Here is a 19,709-nt window from a genome sequence, read left to right on the forward strand (position 1 = left end):
TCTCAGAAGCGGAAGTAATCGTATTTGGGTAAACTTCTATAGTGGTGAATGAGATAATTCATTAAATATATTTTTCATGTTTCTTATTTGCTCAAATAACAATATCAACACTGGCAAAAAGTGGTGGGGACATGTCTGTCCCACCTGCAAATTACACATGTATGCATGCTTTATACACTCTAAAAAATGCTGGGTTGTTTATTTTGGGTCAAATATGGACAAACCCAGCCATTGGGTTACATTTTTTAATTGCATTTTTGATCCAACGTTTGGGTTTGTCCATATTTGACCCAAAACTGGGTTAAAAGAACCCAGCATTTTTTAGAGTGTAGTAGTAAGTGTTGCGTAACTATTAGTTGCATACTAAATAGTAAAATATTTATGTAACTGTGAAATAATAATGTTACAAATTAATAAAGAAAAATAAAAAAATGCTTATCTGTAGTGCCTTTTTGCATTTTAACACAGGTTGTGTGTATTCGTACTCCTCGTCCTTTTCAAAATCCTGATGAAAGAATAGACAGCTGCTGTCTTTGCCATCCTAACACCTGCTAATGTCATTGAGATGATCCATGACTTTGAGACAGCCTTTCTCTCTGGCTGCCTTTGAGATGAGACCAATATAAAATATTTTTGACAGGAGACAAACTGGCCATAGAATCTAAAGGCATCATAAACTGCAGATGTGCTGCCATGCATAGTTCTCATGCCAAACTTTCAGAACACTAAAAAAAATATCTGTCAGCAGCTACATAAAACACTGGAATTTTAGTACATTTTCATCTGCATTATACCATAAATCTGGAGGTTGGAGATTTTTCACCACTGATATGTCAGCATTTTCAAAGTTAAAGATAGTTCACCCAAAAATAAACATTTTGACTTCATTTACTCCCCCTCATTCCAATCCAAACCTATGACTGATTTTTTTACCCAAAGAAAACAAACGACAATAAATAAATATATTTATTATCAAAAGCACAATACGTCTTATTTCGCCTCCCACAATAGAAAGAAAGCCGTTCAGGTTGGAATAGCATGAGGGTGAGTAAATGACAGAATTTTCATTTTTAGGTGAACTTTCCCTTTAAAGACTACATGCAAAATAGCATGATCTGTGGCAGAACAATGCTGCACACTGGTGGTAGCTTTGAGTTAAAGCACAAAGTAAACAATACATGATTTTTCCCCTCACTCTTCAATTTCACTTTAAAAAGAATATAATTATAAAAAGATTAAAAGCACAGAATAAAATATAAATTCAGTGAAGCAATATAAAAGTAAAGCCAATTTAGGAGATTTCACAACAAGACAAATAAAAAAGTTTTCTTTAAACATTTGGTTTATTTTGTACTAAGACAGATTATATTTGTAGAAGACAAAATGTAGGATATAGGTTTCCCACCAATATCCATGATCACAAACATACAATATGTTGTCGTATAGTTGCATAGATAGTTGCATTAAAATACCTGGATTTGTAGATATTTTAAGAACATAAAATACATCTGTAACAAGTAATGCAGTAATTATAATACCGCAGAAACTAAAATAATCTAAAAGCATTAACTTAAAACCATTAGAAATGTTTTGAATAAATAATCACCATGACAATGCGAAAACTTAGAACTATACAAATAGTTTCCAGTTTGCATTAAAAGGTTTAAATACACAATTCAACAGTATTTCTATTTGTGCTAGAATTCGATCAATGACACATTGCAAAGGCTCCAGAATTTAAGAAGGATCATCTGTATTCATACCCAGTTGTAATTCAGCCAATAGGAGGACAGATTGTGTCAGTTACCTGAGCTTAGTACACGGTCTCAGTCTCCAGCTCCTTCAGACCTGTTCAACAGGTCAGACATGATGCCATTAAAACGCCTCTTTAGTCCTCTTTAGTCTCTACACAGAACAAAAGCTGAGTCAAAGCGAATTGCTGGACAATATTTGGCCTCTTCAGCAAAGCCTTAAAGAAATGCATATTTTCAAAAGCTACTCTGTGGCTGCACAGTCACAGTGACAAGGCACATCGGCATCTGGTGCTTCTGCAATTGAGGTAAACATCTGGTGACTGGGTGAAAGAGTTCAACTTGCATTCACCCAGACAATTGCTCAGTATATACATCCAAGCTTTATGATCATTTAAACCTGCACAAGAACCCATAAAGCTGGGTAAAATGTCACATAATTCTGACTGCATGAGCATCAAAACTAGATTGGAAGGAGATAAGGAGTAAATATACAAGCTAGAGCTTTGAGAAAGATTGAGCCCTTACTGAACTTTAACTACTTAAATTAAGCTAAATGTGCTATAAAATCTGTAAATACATCATTTTAAGATAAATGTCATGAGATACACAATGACCTACATTCAAAGTTTGAACTACTAACTTAAAGGCAATCACTGGTCAAAATATATGTTATGTTCCACAGAAGATCTCAACATGTGGGTGAGTAAATTATGACAGAATTGTCCTTTTTGGGATCCCTTAGTTCAATTCAACTATGAAATTCTGAAATAATTTAAGGTTGGCCCACACTAAAAGATTTTTAAAATCTCATCAGATTTTCAGAGACCACAAACATGGTGATAAAAAAAACATAGATTTAACAGTTTTGTTCCTATAGTGTGTGGAGACATACAATGTGACCAAGAAAGCACACCACATACTAACAGATTCCATTTACAGTCTCGACTGTGAACACAGGAAACCTCGCAAAATTTCTCACGGTCAAACGTGACTTTGGAATAGCCTAAACAAACATGGCGGACGACGGGCAAGAAGAAATGGCAATAATAATGTATGAACTGCTTTTTGCAGAAAAAAAAAGAAGAGGTTTGGATGAAGTCCTATGCTTCCGTCTTTCATCAGCTCATTTTATGATTTGGTATCGTTTAGTTCCAAGAAACAGGATTTCTGATCGCAAATATTCAACATGAAGGATATTTATGATTTGAGATCATTGCGGATGTTCTTCTGAGCAGATTCATTCACTCTTAACACCTCACTCCACAGGAAAATCTAATAAGATAATCTGTAGAACCATCAAGATGATCGGGACTTTAACCTAGGATAGTCGTAAGGGGAGAATTTGGCCCAAAATCTGCCCGATTATCTTTTAGTGTGTGGGTGCCTTTACATATAAATCTCTATATTATGCCAAAACAGACAAATGTTCAATTCAAAGACCACTTGGTTTACAAATCAATACATCACAAATTATTACACAACAGTGTCACAATCACCATTCTTCGACTTCAAGCTTTGGGCATAAGAGATGGCATCACCAACAGTGTGAAACTTTATTTCTTTGGTTCCTTTCTTTGGGTCATAGTAGCCTCCCCTTCGCAAAGAATCAATGACGGAGATGTTGCATTGCACCAAAAGTACATTGACTCCCAGCTCCTTGTAGTCCTTGCATACCTCTTTCAAAGCATTGACTCCAGCAGTGTCCAGAAACAGAACTGGACTGCAATCTATGACCAATGCGTGTAAACTGGTGTGCTGTAGCAGATACACATCGGTGGACACGTCCATCTCTTGCTTCTGGTCTTCTCCACCTTGTTTCTGATTCCTCTGCTTCTCTAGTTTCCTACGCCTGGCCTTCTCTTTAAGTGGATCCAGTCCCACACTGCGATACAGTGACTTCTTAAACAGAGTTTGGTTGGCGTAGTAGATGGGAGCCTCGTATCGGAAAACAGCCACTCCTGGTTGGGTCTGAAGGCCCTTGTAAAACCCAATGTCCTCAAAGAGCTCACGATCCCCTGCTTGGCCCAGCTGAAAGACTTGGGCAGACTGGGTTCGGCCTAGCACACAGAACGCAGAGACCAGAACTCCAACCAGCAGGCCTAGCTCAGTGTTCACTAGGGCTGACGTAGACATGGTAACCAGCCAGATGATAGTGTCCACTCGATTGACACGCCACATTTTGGGTATGTCCACAAACTTTTGCAGTGCCCCACGGAGGTTGACGACTATGATGACGGCCAGAACGCATCTGCAGAGATAAAGAGGACGAAATTAGGAGAATTATAGCGGAAATACACACAGTTTCAAGATAAAAATGTAAAAATGGGACTGGGTGTGAAAACCTGAATACTTGCCAAGGACACTTGTGTGTCTGAAAAAAGCTCAAATGGTAAGGTCTGAAAACATGTTTGAGTCAATGAAGAAAAAAAAAAAAACTAATAAAATATAATAATAATAATAATAAAACAAAACTGCTGCACATTTTTTTCATTTGGCTTGAGACTTTTTTATAATTATATCAGGAGAGCTGACTTTAATTTTATTTTTTACTTTATGCCCCCTAAAAATTAATTTCCAAATCAGAGAGTAAAAGCATGTTCATCTACGGTTTCACTGGCTACAGTTTTGACATCAATACCATGGGGAAAAACTGCCATATAGATTTTTTTCATATTATTGCATAATTTGGCAGCAGGTACAGTATATTAGGCTGCAGTCATTTTAAGACCTGACGCATGGATCGCTTATACTGTTACACATGGGTTGAGTATTCACGTAAACAGTCAGTTATGCTTTAAGAGAATGTAAACTGATGAGAAGGAAAACTCAAGACCAGCATTTTGTCATTATTGTGTGTGTTTTTGACTGTTTAAGTGCAATAAGCAGTGAAAAAGAAATAAAAAAGAACTACATTTAGTACTGAGAGGCGGCTTTATCTGCGCGCACTTTGGGTGTGAGCACAAATCTGCAGGAATTTGTACAATTATGTGCAATACACCCAATCCCGCGATGAAAATCAAGGCCTGTAACGCCAACAATATTCATCCGGAGCAAAAGAAACGAGTGAAGGAGGAGAGGCGGGTTTGTGTGTAACTCGTTGTTGGAGAAATGAGATGTGTGATAAGTGCAGCTGGTATTGTGTATCTATTCTGCGGAAAATTAATATTGAAAGCGTTTCAAATATTTTAGTATCGATATTGAAAAATCTATATTTTCGACAACTACATTGCACTTAGTTTATCATTTCAGATGCCTTTTTAAAAGACTACAATAATTGTTTTTTATATATATATATATTATAACTAATGTGACTTCTGAAGTCCACCTGCATTTGGAGGGTTGGCGGGTGTTAAATGTCAAGCCCTGCAAAGGTGTATTCAAATCACTGTGTGAATAATTGCATTTTTATTTAATGTTTTTTAATAAATTATTAGATCCTGACTCTTCCTACATTGACAATGTATTTATTACTAGGTTCATGCAAGTGAAACTGGCATAATGTATACGTACTTCTGCAACGAGTAGAAGAGAGGTGCAATAACAAGCAGGACGAGCAGCAGCACTAGAGCGGACACCAACCCCGAGACCTGAGTCTGGCAACCTGTGGACTCCTTCACAAGAGTTTTGGTCAAGGCGGCGCTGGTTGTGAAACAACGGAAGAAGGAAGGAATGATATTACAGAACCCAATGGCATACATCTCCTGGTTAGGGTCCACCATATAACCATGCTTCTTGGCAAACATCTCTGACAGAGACACAGTAATGGCGAAACCAACGATAGCTATTGAGAATGCATCAACAGCGATATTGGGTATGAGAGACCAGTTCGGAAGCTGTGGTGGCATGAAGCCCGTGGGAATGTTGCCAGCTACATCCGAGCCATAAGTTTCCTTGAACTTTCCGAAGTGGGAAGCTAGAGTAGCAGCAATGACCACAAAGAGCTCAAAAGGAATGGGGGCCTTGAGCTTAGCCTTGAAGCGGTTGTTGAGCTCTTTCGTGGGTACAAGAACAAGCAAGCAGATCGCGCTTGTTATGAGGTCACATACGTTGGTATGACCCAGATTCTTCAGAAGACAGATCCAGGTTTTTATGAGCGAACCCCAGCCTTGGACACGAGGAAGGTGAAGCCCCAGAAAGTACTTCATCTGGGACGTGAGGATGGTGAGAGAGGCGCCAGTTGCGAAACCGCTCAACAGAGAGTCGGAGAGGAAGACCGAGACAAAGCCAACTTGTAAGAGACCCATTAACACCTGCAACCCAAGCAGAGCAAGACATTAATACATTTAGAGATTTCACAAATTTAATAGAAGCTTAACCTTGATAGATGGACCAACCTGGTAGACTCCTGCTGTGAAAGTTAGTGTTGCTCCCACCATGATTGCATAGCAGCTTCGGTCACAGATTAGACCAGTGCTGTTGTCCAAATGTCCCATGATGGTCTGATTGGTGTCTGACGTGTATCCTGCCAGAGTAAGTTCTCTATCAACAACCTGTCCCACCAGAAGGCACAATACCCCAAACATCCCAACAGAGATGTGCCTGGAGGTTCCCAGCAGGGCGTAGATAATGCTGGCAAAGAAGGAAGTATAGAGCCCATAAATAGGGTCTTGTTCTGCCAGTAAAGAATAAGCGATGGACTGGGGAACCAACAGGATGGCGACGATAAGGCCAGACATGGCATCCCCAATGATCCAGTCTTTGAAGTGATATCGCGGCAGCCATTTTACGATTGGAATGGAGTCTACGAGCAGGGCTTTGACTCGAGCATGACTGCAGGAACACTTTTTCCCCACCTTCCTTTTCAACGCCTCCTTCCATGGCACATTCTCTTTTACACGCTCTTCTAAAACGAAAGGAACATCCAACCCCGTATTAGCATCATCCTCTGCTGAAACGCTATCACAGACCTCTTCAACTGGCATAATGTCCAGAAACTCTTGCTGAAACACAAAAAGTACATGAATTAATCTGACTTGAAAAGAAAACAGTTGGTATATAAAAATATAAAGTATATTGGTAACACCTTTTTCACATTCATAAAGATAGTGTAGTTTGGTTTTTGGAAATCTTAAGTATGATTACTATTGACTTATTAGAAGTCCCTGTATTATCTTATTTTTTTTCCTTGAAACACAAAACACACATTTTAAATCTGTCAAAATTAGGTTTATTCACCTAATACACCATGAGGTAGTCGTATGGACTTTTTTTGAGGGGGGAGGGGGGCTTATTTACTCACTGCCTAAGAAAGAGATTAGAAGAAATTAATCAATCAATGTCAGTACCAGCAGACTTTAATATAGAAACATTATTAACACATCTACTTGACACCTTGACTCTCTAAATCCATTAAAAAAAAAACTTCATCAGAAAAAACAGATGGCAAATATTATCACTCATTATGACTGTAGGAACAAAAATCTGGCACAGTCTTGCTACTTTTCCAACTAAAGGATTCAAAGTCTATTGAGATCTGCTGCATGTTTGTCCTTATCAGTGAGGCAATATTGGAACTCTAATTTTATCTGCCTGTGATTTGTTTCGCGTTAATGTCAAAATTCAAACAGTAGTAACATATGAGGACCATAAAGAATTAATGATTATATAGAGCAGTAAAAACTGTACTTTGGGTGAATTGTGAACTACTTAGCAGTACATAAATGGCATAACGTAGTACATAAACTGAGTACATTAACTTCTCAGCTGGACTGCTTTTAAATATTGGTGTATAATATAGTGGTGTAAATTGAAGAAATGCATCTCTTTGCATGCTCTCTATCACACTTATTATAATATTTGTCATAGCTCCTTACACCAAATACTTTTCCAAATGGACTGCAGCTTGCATTCGTCATGTCTTCTAATGCATGCATGTGGAAAAATGGTCACTGAGTGATAATAATAAATGTTTATTGAGGACCATGTGAGACTGAAGACCGGAATAATGATGCTGAAAATTCTGCTTTGCCATCACAGAAATAAAATACATTTTAAAATATATTACAATAGAAAAACAGTTATTTTAAATTGTAAATCTTTTCACAATATTTAATTAAATCAAATAATTAAAGGCTTAGTGCATTCTCACTGAGCACAATTTTTTTTAACAGTAGCGTGATGTAATAAAAAAATTAAGAAAAACACATTCCCAAAACTGTAAAGTTGTATTTTATTAAAGTATCTTGGTAACACAACAAAATAAGGTCTCATTTGTTATCATTAGTTTACTACATTAATTAAACAATACGCAATATATTCTTACAGCATTTATTAACCTTTGATAATATTAGTTAATAAAAATTTACATTTTCATGTCAGTTCACAGTACATTAATGTTAACTAAAGGATACGTTTACACGACGATATGCTTAAACCTGAGAAGTTAATTTCGTGTACAGACGACATTGTCAAAACGATCCCCATTCACACGGATCTGCGAAAACTTCAAAAAACACTGTATTCTGCTGCCAGACTATCAGATGCAGATAAACACTATAGACAAAACACGTCATTCGGATGTGCATGCCATGACGTCATCTTTTGTAGAGATTCACGTTTTTGTTTACATGAAGAAAAACTGTTTTCAAAAGTTTGCGTCTTCAGGCCCCCAAAACGATGTTGTGTAAATTAACGGCCAAAAGAACGCATAACATTTTTTACGTTTTTAGTTGAAAACGGTGTCATGTAAACAACCCCTAAATGCTGTGAAGTTATTTTTCATTGTTAGTTAACTAATGTTAGCAAATAAACCTTGTAAAGCGTTACCAGTGTCTTTATTAAAATAAAATAAAATAAAAAAAGTTGGAAAATACATGCTACAATTTCTGTGAGAAACGTTTACCTTAATCACCATCTTTACATTATGGGTCAAAGAAATTAGCTAATTTTGAGGTAACTTACTGTTGGTGGCTGGTTTGCTAATGTAATCGCAAAAGAATAGAAAGTAGTAGAAGAATGAAGCATTTACCCAGCAACTTGTGGCTGCCATTATTAATTAACTTAATATTTTGTCTATTTTTTATGTACTGTTATTTACAATTATTTGTCTTTGTAGAAATCACATATATCCCCAAGAAAGTGTATAAAGAAACACGATCATCTTCATGACACTAACCGGATGTGCCACAGTATTTCCAATTAATAGCCTACAAATCAGCGCGATCATTAAATACTTCAAATGGGGATCAGTAATTGCTGTGGAGATGCTGAAGAGGTTCTTAGACTAGAGGAGCAGATAAGAAGGCCTGATGATGTCCTAAATCATGAGTACAACCATGCTGGAAAATGATGATGCCTCCCTCCAGCACTATAATCAACCTTCCTCAGCTGCTTGAATAAAGTCTCAAAAAGTTACACATTGAGAGGGTAGTAAAGGTGACCAAGAGTCTTGCCAGGCAAACATCTTTGAGTCAGTTTTTCTTTCTTTCCTGACAATGTGGCTAGACTAACCAGGTGAAAATAAACAAGAGGTGCTGACATTGGTCACAGTCACACATACACACAATGAAAACTTTAACTCTTTCCCTGCCGTTGACAAACTTTCCGTAATTTATGACACAACGCTTCCCCTGCCATTGACGGAATTTTCCAGCTTTTCGTGTTTTCAATGTTATACGGTACGGGGCACTATTAGGCATCTTCTGAAAGAGTTCTGAATCTCTGGATCAAAACACATGCGAAAAAGCAGCAGAAACCATTGATAGAAGCATTGCTTATTAAAATAACATGATCAACAAACATTAAACTGCATTATCAAAACTGCTTAATGTTATAGAATGAAATTTCGACCCAGGATGAGGTTGAAGAATGAAGAAATGAGGGGTGTTGATGGACTCGATCTACTATTTATGTTTTGATCATCATTCTGAATCCGATTCAGATGTAGTCTTTGACAAAACACTATTTTCTCAGCTTTTTGTTCAAAATGTTTTTATTAAACTGACCAACATTTAAGTGTTGATAAAAAATGCATGAAGCTAGAATAAATGTGTTGTTGTTTAAAAGCAGAGGCTCTGCTTTATCTTTTGATATATAGTGCATGTTCAGATATTCATGCAACAAAATAGTCTGGTGGACCATGACATTTCTGTAAAAATGTTAAACGCTGGTCCTGGCTGGCAACTTAAAAAAAAAAAACTGCTGGCAGGGAAAGAGTTGAGGACATTCACCTTGAGGCACTTGACAAGCTCAGTGAGAAAGAAACTTGTGTCTTTTGTCAGCACAGGTTTTGAACTTGGATTGAAAAGCAGGACCACCAGCAGCGAAGAGCAACATCCCATTCAAAACTCAACAGTACCTGAACATTTCATAGGGAAGGGACCCTGCTGAGGTTAATCTGCACCAAAACCTCAGTAGGGGTAGACATTGCGATCTACCTCACAAAACAGTGCTGCAGTGATAATGTATATTTGTAGGCCACCTACAGTAGAAGTTATCATCATCACCCTGGTTCCCTCGACAAAAATAAACAATAGGATTTTTCTATTGGTTTTTGGATTATTGAAGAAAACAATATGTGACAAACAAGTGTCCTTTTGGTTGGCACTTTGTGGTCCAGTTGGCAGATGGAGCAATACATTGCGTCACTGTAAATGATAACGTTCAGTCTGGGGCCACACACACACACACACACAGGTCATGGTCGTGAATAAATGAATAATAAAAAAATAAAAATAAAAATAAAAAATCATAAGTCAGCCCATTACGTACACTGTAAAACAATTTTTTTTTTAATTATTTGTCATCACAACAGATAACATACTATTTTGCGTTTCTGTTTATTACACAATTCTTCTTCATTGTATTAACTCATATTTTTCATTACAACAAACTCAATTTTAAGGCAAAAAGGTAGGCTAACTTGCTTTTTTAAGTTAAACCAACTTTTTTTTTTTTACAGTGTAGGCAAATTGGCTCATTTGAAAGAATGTGAAACCTAAAAGTCAGATTTTGCGGTTGGCATCACCTTTTACATTACGAATTTACTCTTCTTCTTTTTTTTTTAAATCACATAGACCATATTGGCGTGAATAAGTGATGACGGCTACACCCATGATCTCATCTTAAAGATGCGTGGAATTCAGATGACACAGCCTAATTGAATGATCAAAGCGAAGTTTAGCCTAGTTTTCCACTAACAGAAAAGCCACGTTGCATAAAGCGTATTTTACTTTTTTTTTTAAAGTTAAACACTGACTATTAAAACTCACAATAAAAATAAAATAAAAGTCTGAATAACTGCATACTGGTGCCGTTTCTCTCGCTCATATGAATGCTAGTAATTTCAATGATACCATTACCAAACATTCATAACAGTCTGCACTCTGCATAGATTAATACAGCGCGACGATAAATATCAATTTCAATATCACATCAAGTTTCAGCAAACTTAAACTTCTCGGATATCGTCTAAAATGTCTAAAATATATGAAAAATAAGTAGCCTATATCATATGAAAGAAACGACGTATATAACAGTGGTAGTTTCATGCTCTGTCACTATGGTCTGACTTCATGAATGGCACTATTGAAAACAAAACTGCAACGTGTACAACTGACTCATATTAAATCCCCTGAACATAAAGCTGCACAGATTGTGTTAAAAACTCACCTCAGACTGTCTGCACAACGAGATCGTTTCATTCAGTCATGGTCATCCGAGAGACATTGAATCACTCAAGAGTTTCGTCTGACTACATGTAAGTTACAGATCTAGATACTTTTAGATCAGGTTCTATTCCGTGACATATGAAGCCATCAGTTTGTAATATCACGTGGACAGCGAAAAGCCATTACCACTGGTCACGTGACTGCTAATTCCTGGCTGGATCTGAAACATACAACACTGTTTTCTCAGTATTCATATAGTTTTCGTAGGTCGCCAGCACAACCTCACAAAGTTTCTACAGATCCTGCTGTCACTGTGTCCGGGTTGCGAAAATACTACGGCGAAGGCTTATGAATGTTAATTTTGTGCGCCCAGTGAACTCATTGGCCACAAGCAGACAGTAGCCTATGTGCTGAAGGTTTGGCTCATGAATATTAATAAGACTAATCGACGTTACCAGACGCTACAGGAAGGCTTCCGAGCAACGTTAACGTTAGTCTATTTACAGTAATAGTCATAAATCAAACCCTCGCAATAGTAGCCTATATAAATTCATACTTAATTTATTGTCATCCAGGTCTGAATTAGAAATTAATTATTAATATGATAATAATTTACAGTTTTGATTTACCTATTGTCGGTAGAGATTAGGGTAGGCTAATTAATGTTAGGCTACATAAAAGGTACATGGGGTCCTAAATGTTGTGGTGTGTATCTTAAATTTCATGATATTTCTAAGTAATTCATTGTCACATTTCTAAATTAACTAATTATCTGGATTAAGGATTTAGGATTATTATAATGAAAGTTACACTGTAAAATAAAATATGATTAATAAGTTATAAGTTGCTGTAACTCATCAAGATAAGTTAAGCAATGTTTAACCTTTTTTCATAAGTTATACAAGATTCATCTCAATTGTTTAAGTCAGTTTAATGTAATTTAAGTTGAAACGACTTAAAGATCCAAGTTGATTGTACTTAAAAATTTAAGGCAGCAATTTAGCAACCTGGGTTGGCAGAAAATCTGGAAATGTTGAAAGCGTTTTTTTTAACAATACATCTGTACATGTGTTTCCTTCAACTGACCAATCAAAAAATCCTCTGATAAGCGATGCCTTGTCAGAAGATTGAAAACAAAAATCAATCATGCCTTACGTCATCAAGCCAAAACAAAGTTTGTGAAAGTTAGGGGGGGATGACGACGACTCACATGCAACTCAAGAAAGAGATTAAGAAATCAATCCATCACTCTCAGTGTCAGCAGACTTTAGAATCACTATTACATAATTTACCAAGACCTTGACTCCCTCAATAAATGTACAAAAATCCAGCAACTTCTTCATCAGAGGATGAATATTACAGTTTTTTTCGATTGCTAAACGACAGTGAGCACAACTGGAGCTACATGTGCAAAACTCTAACTACAGTCTGCACTACCAACAGTCACCTGAGCTAAACAGTTCACATCACCTGCAAAACTCACTCCAAGCAACACAACTCTTAACACATGGCTCAAAATAGGCTCAGTGCAGCCAAACACTGTGCACAACCCTCACTGAGATAACACACACTGTCACTCAGAACACACTGAGAGTAAAAACACTAGCATCAAACACCAATACAGAAAATACAAAGTTTTCATCTTTACAGTTTGAACAATTTCAGTGACTTCATACAAAGTAATATTTTCTTCAAAGAAAAGAGTGACATTCTTTCACATTATTTATTTACAGTAAATTTTTAGAACATAACAATTCTTTAAGGTAAATGAAAATTAGCAGTTTGCTTCACAATAGTCTGTAGTAATTTACAGAATTACAGTAATGAGGAAAAAAAAGGTAGAAACTAAAAGTACATGTAATTCAAACAAATAATTGAGGGGCTAATCCTGCTAATCTCTAGCATCAGGCCACAGGTTTTCATCAACATCACATCAAATGTTCTCTCTTGCCATGCACCTGGGGAAGAACCTTCTGGAGTGCCTTATCCATCCCTGGTAGTCCTCTGGACTCGTGTCCTCACATCCGGCACGCATGGCTTCCAAAAGAGACATTTGGTCATGTGGGTGGTGGTGACCAAACACTTTACACCTCCAGGCAGAAAAAAACTCCTCTATTGGGTTGAGGAAGGGTGAATATGCAGGCAGGTAGGTACAAAACCATAAATCTGCGACAATAGCATTTTCCTGCGCATCTGAAAATATGTTTCCTCTTCCTCCTGTTGGGGCCAGCCTTTGGGTTATGTTGTATATTACAGTATATACAGTAATACAATAAAAATATATTTTACAGTCAAACTTACTGTAATATATATCTGTGTAAATATTCTATAATTGCAAAACAAAATAAATTCCTGTAATGTTCTCATTTGCTGTAAGGATGTAAATCTCACCTGTTTCAGCTGAAGTTGCCATCAGCAGTGTTTGAAAGGCACAAGGCTGAAATCTATTCTGTTTTGAATGTGTGGTTCACAGTTTTGACACCAGTGTGTTAGCATTTGAACAAAGTGCTGTAAATCCACAGTGTTGTGCAGGTTGTGGTTAAAGTCATGGGATAAGTGTGTAGAGTTTTGAAAACTGTGTTCAAGCAATGAAAAACGAACTAGAGTTTGGTCCACATGAACTGCTGCTGTGCAGACTGTAGTTAGAGTTTTGCACATGTAGCTCCAGTTGTGCTCACTGTCGTTTAGCAATCGAAAAAAACTGTATCACTTATTATGGGACAAAAAATGTAAGAAGCATCTGGCACAGTCTTGCTTCTAGAGGATTCAAAGTATATTGAGATCTGCTGTATGTTTGTTCTTATCAGTGAGGCAACATTTGAACAATAATTTTATTAGCATGTGACTGGGTTCATGTTACTTCAAAATTCACTCAGTAGCACTTTATGAGGACCATAAAGGATTAGTGATTATGTAGAGCAAATGTACTTTGGTTTTACTGTAAACTACTTAGCAATGCATACAATATGCCAGGTATTTGATGATTACACAGCAACATTCAGGGCAGTTAATCAACACGTGTGCTGTCTTACTTTCAGAACTGATTTGATTAATCAAAAAGATCTGATTAACCAACAATCAATACACTGATAAGGCTGATTATACACGAAAAATATCAAAACGTCTCTATGATTTATTTTGCATTTATAAGATTTGTTGTTAAGGATTCATTATTGAAATGTGTCTGGACAGGATTATTTTTCCTGTTATAGAATCACCTTTGAGCCACAGCATGATTACTAAAGTTTTTAACATTTCCTTGACAGATTTGCTGACCACCGAAATACACATCTATAGGGTAAACGAAACCCTGTGGGTCCGAGCATAAGTGTAAGTACTCTGCTGCTGTGAGGCCACAGGCTTTAATCCATATACAGCCTTTAAATTCCATACTCGAGGAAATGCAGCCACACACCCCTTGAAGAATCAAAGAGCACAGTGTGCGTGTGTGTGTGTGTGTGTGTGTGTGTGTGTGTGTGTGTGTGTGTGTGTGTGTGTGTGTGTGTGTGTGTGTGTGTGTGTGTGTGTGTGTGTGTGTGTGTGTGTGTGTGTGTGTGTGTGTGTGTGTGGTACTTTCGTGTAAAATTATTTGAAAATGATATGCTGATTAAAACAGTGCACAATTATTGCCACAAGAATGTTGAAGAATGGAAAGATTACACACCAATGCACTGCATCAAACCCATCCCTGTGTTCTAGGAACACACACACACACAATTTATTTGATCAAAATAAAATCAATAATATTGTTCAATATTTTTATACTATTTTCTATTCTAAGATATTTTAAAATGTCATAATTTATTCCTTCGACGGCAAAGCTAACTTTTCAAAAAACAGCTCAATGCAATCAAATTAACAATCAGTTAACACACATGAAGGAAGCAGGCATTTGTCATGTAATGATTCAGTGGCAGGTGAATGATGAACAAAAATCTCCTCTCACGCACCATGTTTACAGGGCTGTGGCAGAATGAACAAATATTTACTTCTCAGTATCTACAAAAAAATGCTGTAATAATTATGTTCATAAAAATAATATTTATTTTTAAAAAGTCACAAGTTTCATCAAGTTTTTTATTTAATTAATGAATTTAATTAATTGTTTCAATTATACTCATCTCTAATTTAATCAGACTGAAACCATCTTTTCAAGTTTATTTTTAGTTCAATGTGGACTGGTTGAAATTGATAGCTTTAGCTACCCTATTTGAGGGTATATAGGGGGCAATTTTAGATTCAGCCTATAGGTCTGTCCATCCAGGGGTATAGGCTCCGGATCAGCCGATTCTGTTTCTCAGGATTTGGATGGTACTATTGAGAACATGATTGCAAAACTGCAATGTGTACAACTGAGTCATCAAATCTACTGAAGGATAAAACATGCATATAGATGTTAAACACCTCTAAATGTTAGATGTTACTGCAATCCTACAATTGCAGGCATACACGTCTGGAAGACATTTTTATCCAACATCTTGTGCATTCAAACTACATACATTAGTACAGATATTGCCATTGTGCCCATGACCTTAGTTTTACTAACACCCTTACAGGAACTACAGCCAAGCTACAGGAACTGTCAACAAACCATACATGCAGTGACGTTGCTAAAGACTTACATGACAAACATGACAAAGCTTCAGGAACACATACAGCAGCAATGGACAATATTACAACATTCAAGATAAACAGAAAGCATGTCATTGTTGTGGCAAATAAACAAAAAATTCTGAATAAGAGACAATACTAATTGTATTTGATGAGGTTTATTTTCTTGCAAGAAAAGGTCAGTCATGACAGTGGGGGGAGGGTATTGCTCTTTTATAGTCTTGACTCTCAGAAAGTTATCTCTCTAGGCTAATGATGGTATTTTCAACCATATGTGGAACATTCTTAGACTTATTCATCAGATTTTATCCTTGACAGGAAGCCCTCCTGTCACCAACACCCTTTTAACATTCCAATACAATTCCATATTAGAATAAGGATCATGTCTGCTTTTTTACTGTATGATGGTCACACAGAATTATTATTTTTATTTTTTATTTATTTATTTTTTTACATCATAACAACAGGTGAAGATTAAGGCAAAAATAGCCCAGGTCATGTTAAAATAGTGAAATCATATAGAAAAGTCACTCTAAAATCATTGAAATGCCTCCGTTCACTACTGAAATGCCCTCTTACTTCTTATCATCATGAAAGAAGAAAATCCCTCACTTAACTCTTTGAAAGTATGTGCATACGTTATTGTCCATTATCACAGAGTCTATGGAATCCCCCTTTTTAATAAGTCCTAAAACAAACAAAACAAACATTTAGACATTGCAATTCAAATTTGATGACTCCGGTGTAGAAACATTATCATACCATATAACCATAATTAGAAAATAAAAAGTCATAACTGTGACAATGTTAAGAAATACCAGGTATGGAGACACAATACTTTATTTAGTATTTATTGTGTTTATGGAAAATCAGGTGAGTAATAGTTATTTCTAGGATGCAAAATTGAACAGCTCAAAAAACAGTCTATGTGTTGCATGTATTGTTGGAGATTGTGGATGGTGAACGTGGAGAGCACACAGGAATGGTCCACACAGGTATGTAAATGCAGAGGCTTATTGGCAGTGAAGAGGATCGTTGGGGAATCTGAGACACAAGTGAATAGTGTACAGTCCATGGCTGCATCCGAAAACTGAAAAATGCTGCCTTCGGAGGATGCATCAAGGCATGTCCGAATCCAAAATTATAGCTTCACTTCATCTCATTAGATCTGATTGATTTTTGAAGACATCTATGATGCCTTTATCTTTCACTGCCTTTGATATCTTACAATCCTGTGCTTTCCATTCTGTGACAGCAGAGCTCAAACATGGAAAATGCCATCTGAAAGTTGCAGTTGGTGGTCAGTTTGTGTAAATGTAAATTTTTGACAACTTTTTCCCACTTTTGATGTCATTTAGCGAGAAATTATTATTGTAGTAAATAATAATTCAGTTAGTTATCACCAATGCTCCAGTAGCACCAAATCAGCTGCCTAAGCTTTCAGTTGCAGTCCTTGTTGAAGACCAGACGCCGACTGAATGTGAAGTGTGTGCTTATATACTGTAGTGCTCTTGACGAGGGTGCTGATTGGTGCCAGATCAGTAATTGTGTTATCATGAGGTCTGTGAGTATGTGGAATAAACAGGCAGGCAAGGTGACTCATAAAAGTCAAAATTATGACAACATTGTTTTACTTTTAATCTCAAAATAATAATATGTTTATCATTATTATCTCACAATTATGTCCAATGTTGGGGAAGTTAGTTTTAAATGTAATGTGTTTCAGCTGCATGCTGCCATTCTGTATTGCAGAAGAATAGGACACAGAATAAAGTGCACCTTATTCCCGATTTCGAGGTAATAAATGGGAAAACAAAGTAACTTGTGTTACTTATTTGAAAAAGTATAGCTCAGATATTTTGTTGTAAATTTAAAAGTAATGTGTTTACTTTACTAGTTACTTAGCATCAAGTAATCTGATTACATTACTTGCGTTACTTATACACCCCCCCCCCACACACACACACACACACACACACTGATTATGACTAATTTTGACATATCATTTTTGTCATAATTGTGACTTTTTATGTAATAATTATGGCATAGTTTTATAATTATAATTTACTATATGCTTTTTTTTTGTCCTATGTGGAGGAAATGGGCTTCCATAATTATGAGATTTAAAATGGCATGTAAAAAGCTTAAGTTGCAACAAGGGCAAAAGTCTTGGGTGAATGGAGCTACAGTATGTGGAGTGATCACTGAAGTACTATTGGAATCATCAACAGAGGAATTCAAAAGAAATGTGGGTCAAGGAGAAAGCATTTGCAGGTGAATGTGGAACGAATAGCTGAATAGGGATCTTTCCTGAAACGGTTAAGATAGTTTTTATTTGCTACAGAGTAAGATTAATGAAGACTCTTTTGTTATGTTAGAAATGTATGTGAACACTACGGAAGTGGCTTACAGAGGAGAGGAGAAGAGCATGTGAAAGTAAGCATGACTCTGGTAAACGTGCAGAGGGTGCTAGAGTTAAGTGTTGTGTTGCATGTTAGTTCTGTGAAATCATTTAACGCACAGTGTAATGGTGACAAGGATGAGCTAAATATCATATGCAGTGGTGAAAGCTGTTGAAATGGGGATCAAATGGAAGGGAAAGGAGACTAATGACAGAAACATAATGTACAAAAGTACATGGACGTTATTGCTTGGCCAGTGAACTGCAAGTGGGTGGTCATGTTGTGTTAACCTGCATTCTTGCGATAACTGTGGTGTTGATAACACACCTCAGTAGGCTACTCAAGCAATACCGTTACTTTCAAATATCTGTGCCATGATGACTTTATATATAATATATGTTTATTTATAATATACAGCAACCTGCATTGCATGAAACTTAGCATATTTCATTAGAAACGTCTGTGTTTACATCTGCCATCAATAGGCCATGGACCCCTTAGTGGACAGAAATACACTTGTTAAATATTATGAAACTGAGTATTGTATTTTAAGCCTGGCCTATAATATTATGCATATATATATTAATGTATTTACATACTTTATTATGCTTCCATTACATAATATTTTTTTTTGATGAACAGAGTATTGGGAATTCATTTTTTATTTTACTTACATTTTAAAGAAATATTATAAGATAATTGTATTTTTTGTTGAAGCTTCAGCTAAAATTTTAAATAAAAAGGATAATAGAGGATACTATTTTGTAAACCGATGAGATGGATATAATAGTTAAAGTATCTGAGAGATTCTAAGATGCAAGAGCTGGTGCTATTGATGCAATAGTTCAGACACTGGAAGAGGAGACGGGTTTCAGGTACATAACACATTATAGGGAGATGTAGCAATGTTTACTGTTAAATGATGTCAATTTTCCAATCTTGAGTTCCATTTTGATCAGTTGTGAACCCATCGAAAGTCCTCAGAGGTCACAGAAGAGGGCACTGTTGAGACGCTTTTCGCTGAAAAAGAGATCAAGATAAAAAGGGAAGATCTAAGCGGAATTAGCAATAATATAGCCTACCTAACCGATGCTGATGTTTTACCTTTGAATACTATTCCATAGAAAGAATCTTATAAAAAAAAATCGTTAACTATTCAGTAGGCTATCATTTTATTAGTGATTTCTCTTTTTGCTTTAAATATTACATGTAGGCTAGGCTAGTTATGTTTGATAAATAATGATGTTTGTGATATTGATTTGTATTGTGAAGTCATCAATATTGTTGATTGTTAGCCTATAGTAAGAAAATAAACTACTATTTGATATTAATTA

At 36.3% G+C, this 19,709-nt stretch overlaps 1 protein-coding gene across 2 annotated transcripts; it reads right to left on the reverse strand.

The window, feature by feature from the left end:
* Positions 1–1,332: 1,332 nt before the first annotated feature.
* On the reverse strand, positions 1,333–11,742 carry slc26a2 (solute carrier family 26 member 2). Of its 2 annotated transcripts, XM_079630310.1 has the most exons (5): positions 11,364–11,685; positions 6,930–6,996; positions 6,089–6,694; positions 5,265–6,004; positions 1,339–4,002 (listed from the first exon to the last, which is right to left on the reverse strand). In XM_079630310.1, the coding sequence occupies exons 3-5, from the start codon at positions 6,674–6,676 to the stop codon at positions 3,228–3,230; spliced, it is 2,103 nt and encodes a 700-aa protein (XP_079486436.1). In that variant the 5' UTR covers positions 6,677–6,694; positions 6,930–6,996; positions 11,364–11,685; the 3' UTR covers positions 1,339–3,227. The 2 variants fall into 2 exon arrangements, with proteins under 2 accessions (XP_079486435.1, XP_079486436.1); XM_079630309.1 differs by lacking the exon at positions 6,930–6,996 and having other exon boundaries at positions 1,333–4,002; positions 11,364–11,742.
* Positions 11,743–19,709: the final 7,967 nt, after the last annotated feature.

The sequence above is a fragment of the Phoxinus phoxinus genome, assembly GCF_949152265.1.
Source record: "Phoxinus phoxinus genome assembly, chromosome: 12".
Taxonomy (NCBI): domain Eukaryota; kingdom Metazoa; phylum Chordata; class Actinopteri; order Cypriniformes; family Leuciscidae; genus Phoxinus; species Phoxinus phoxinus.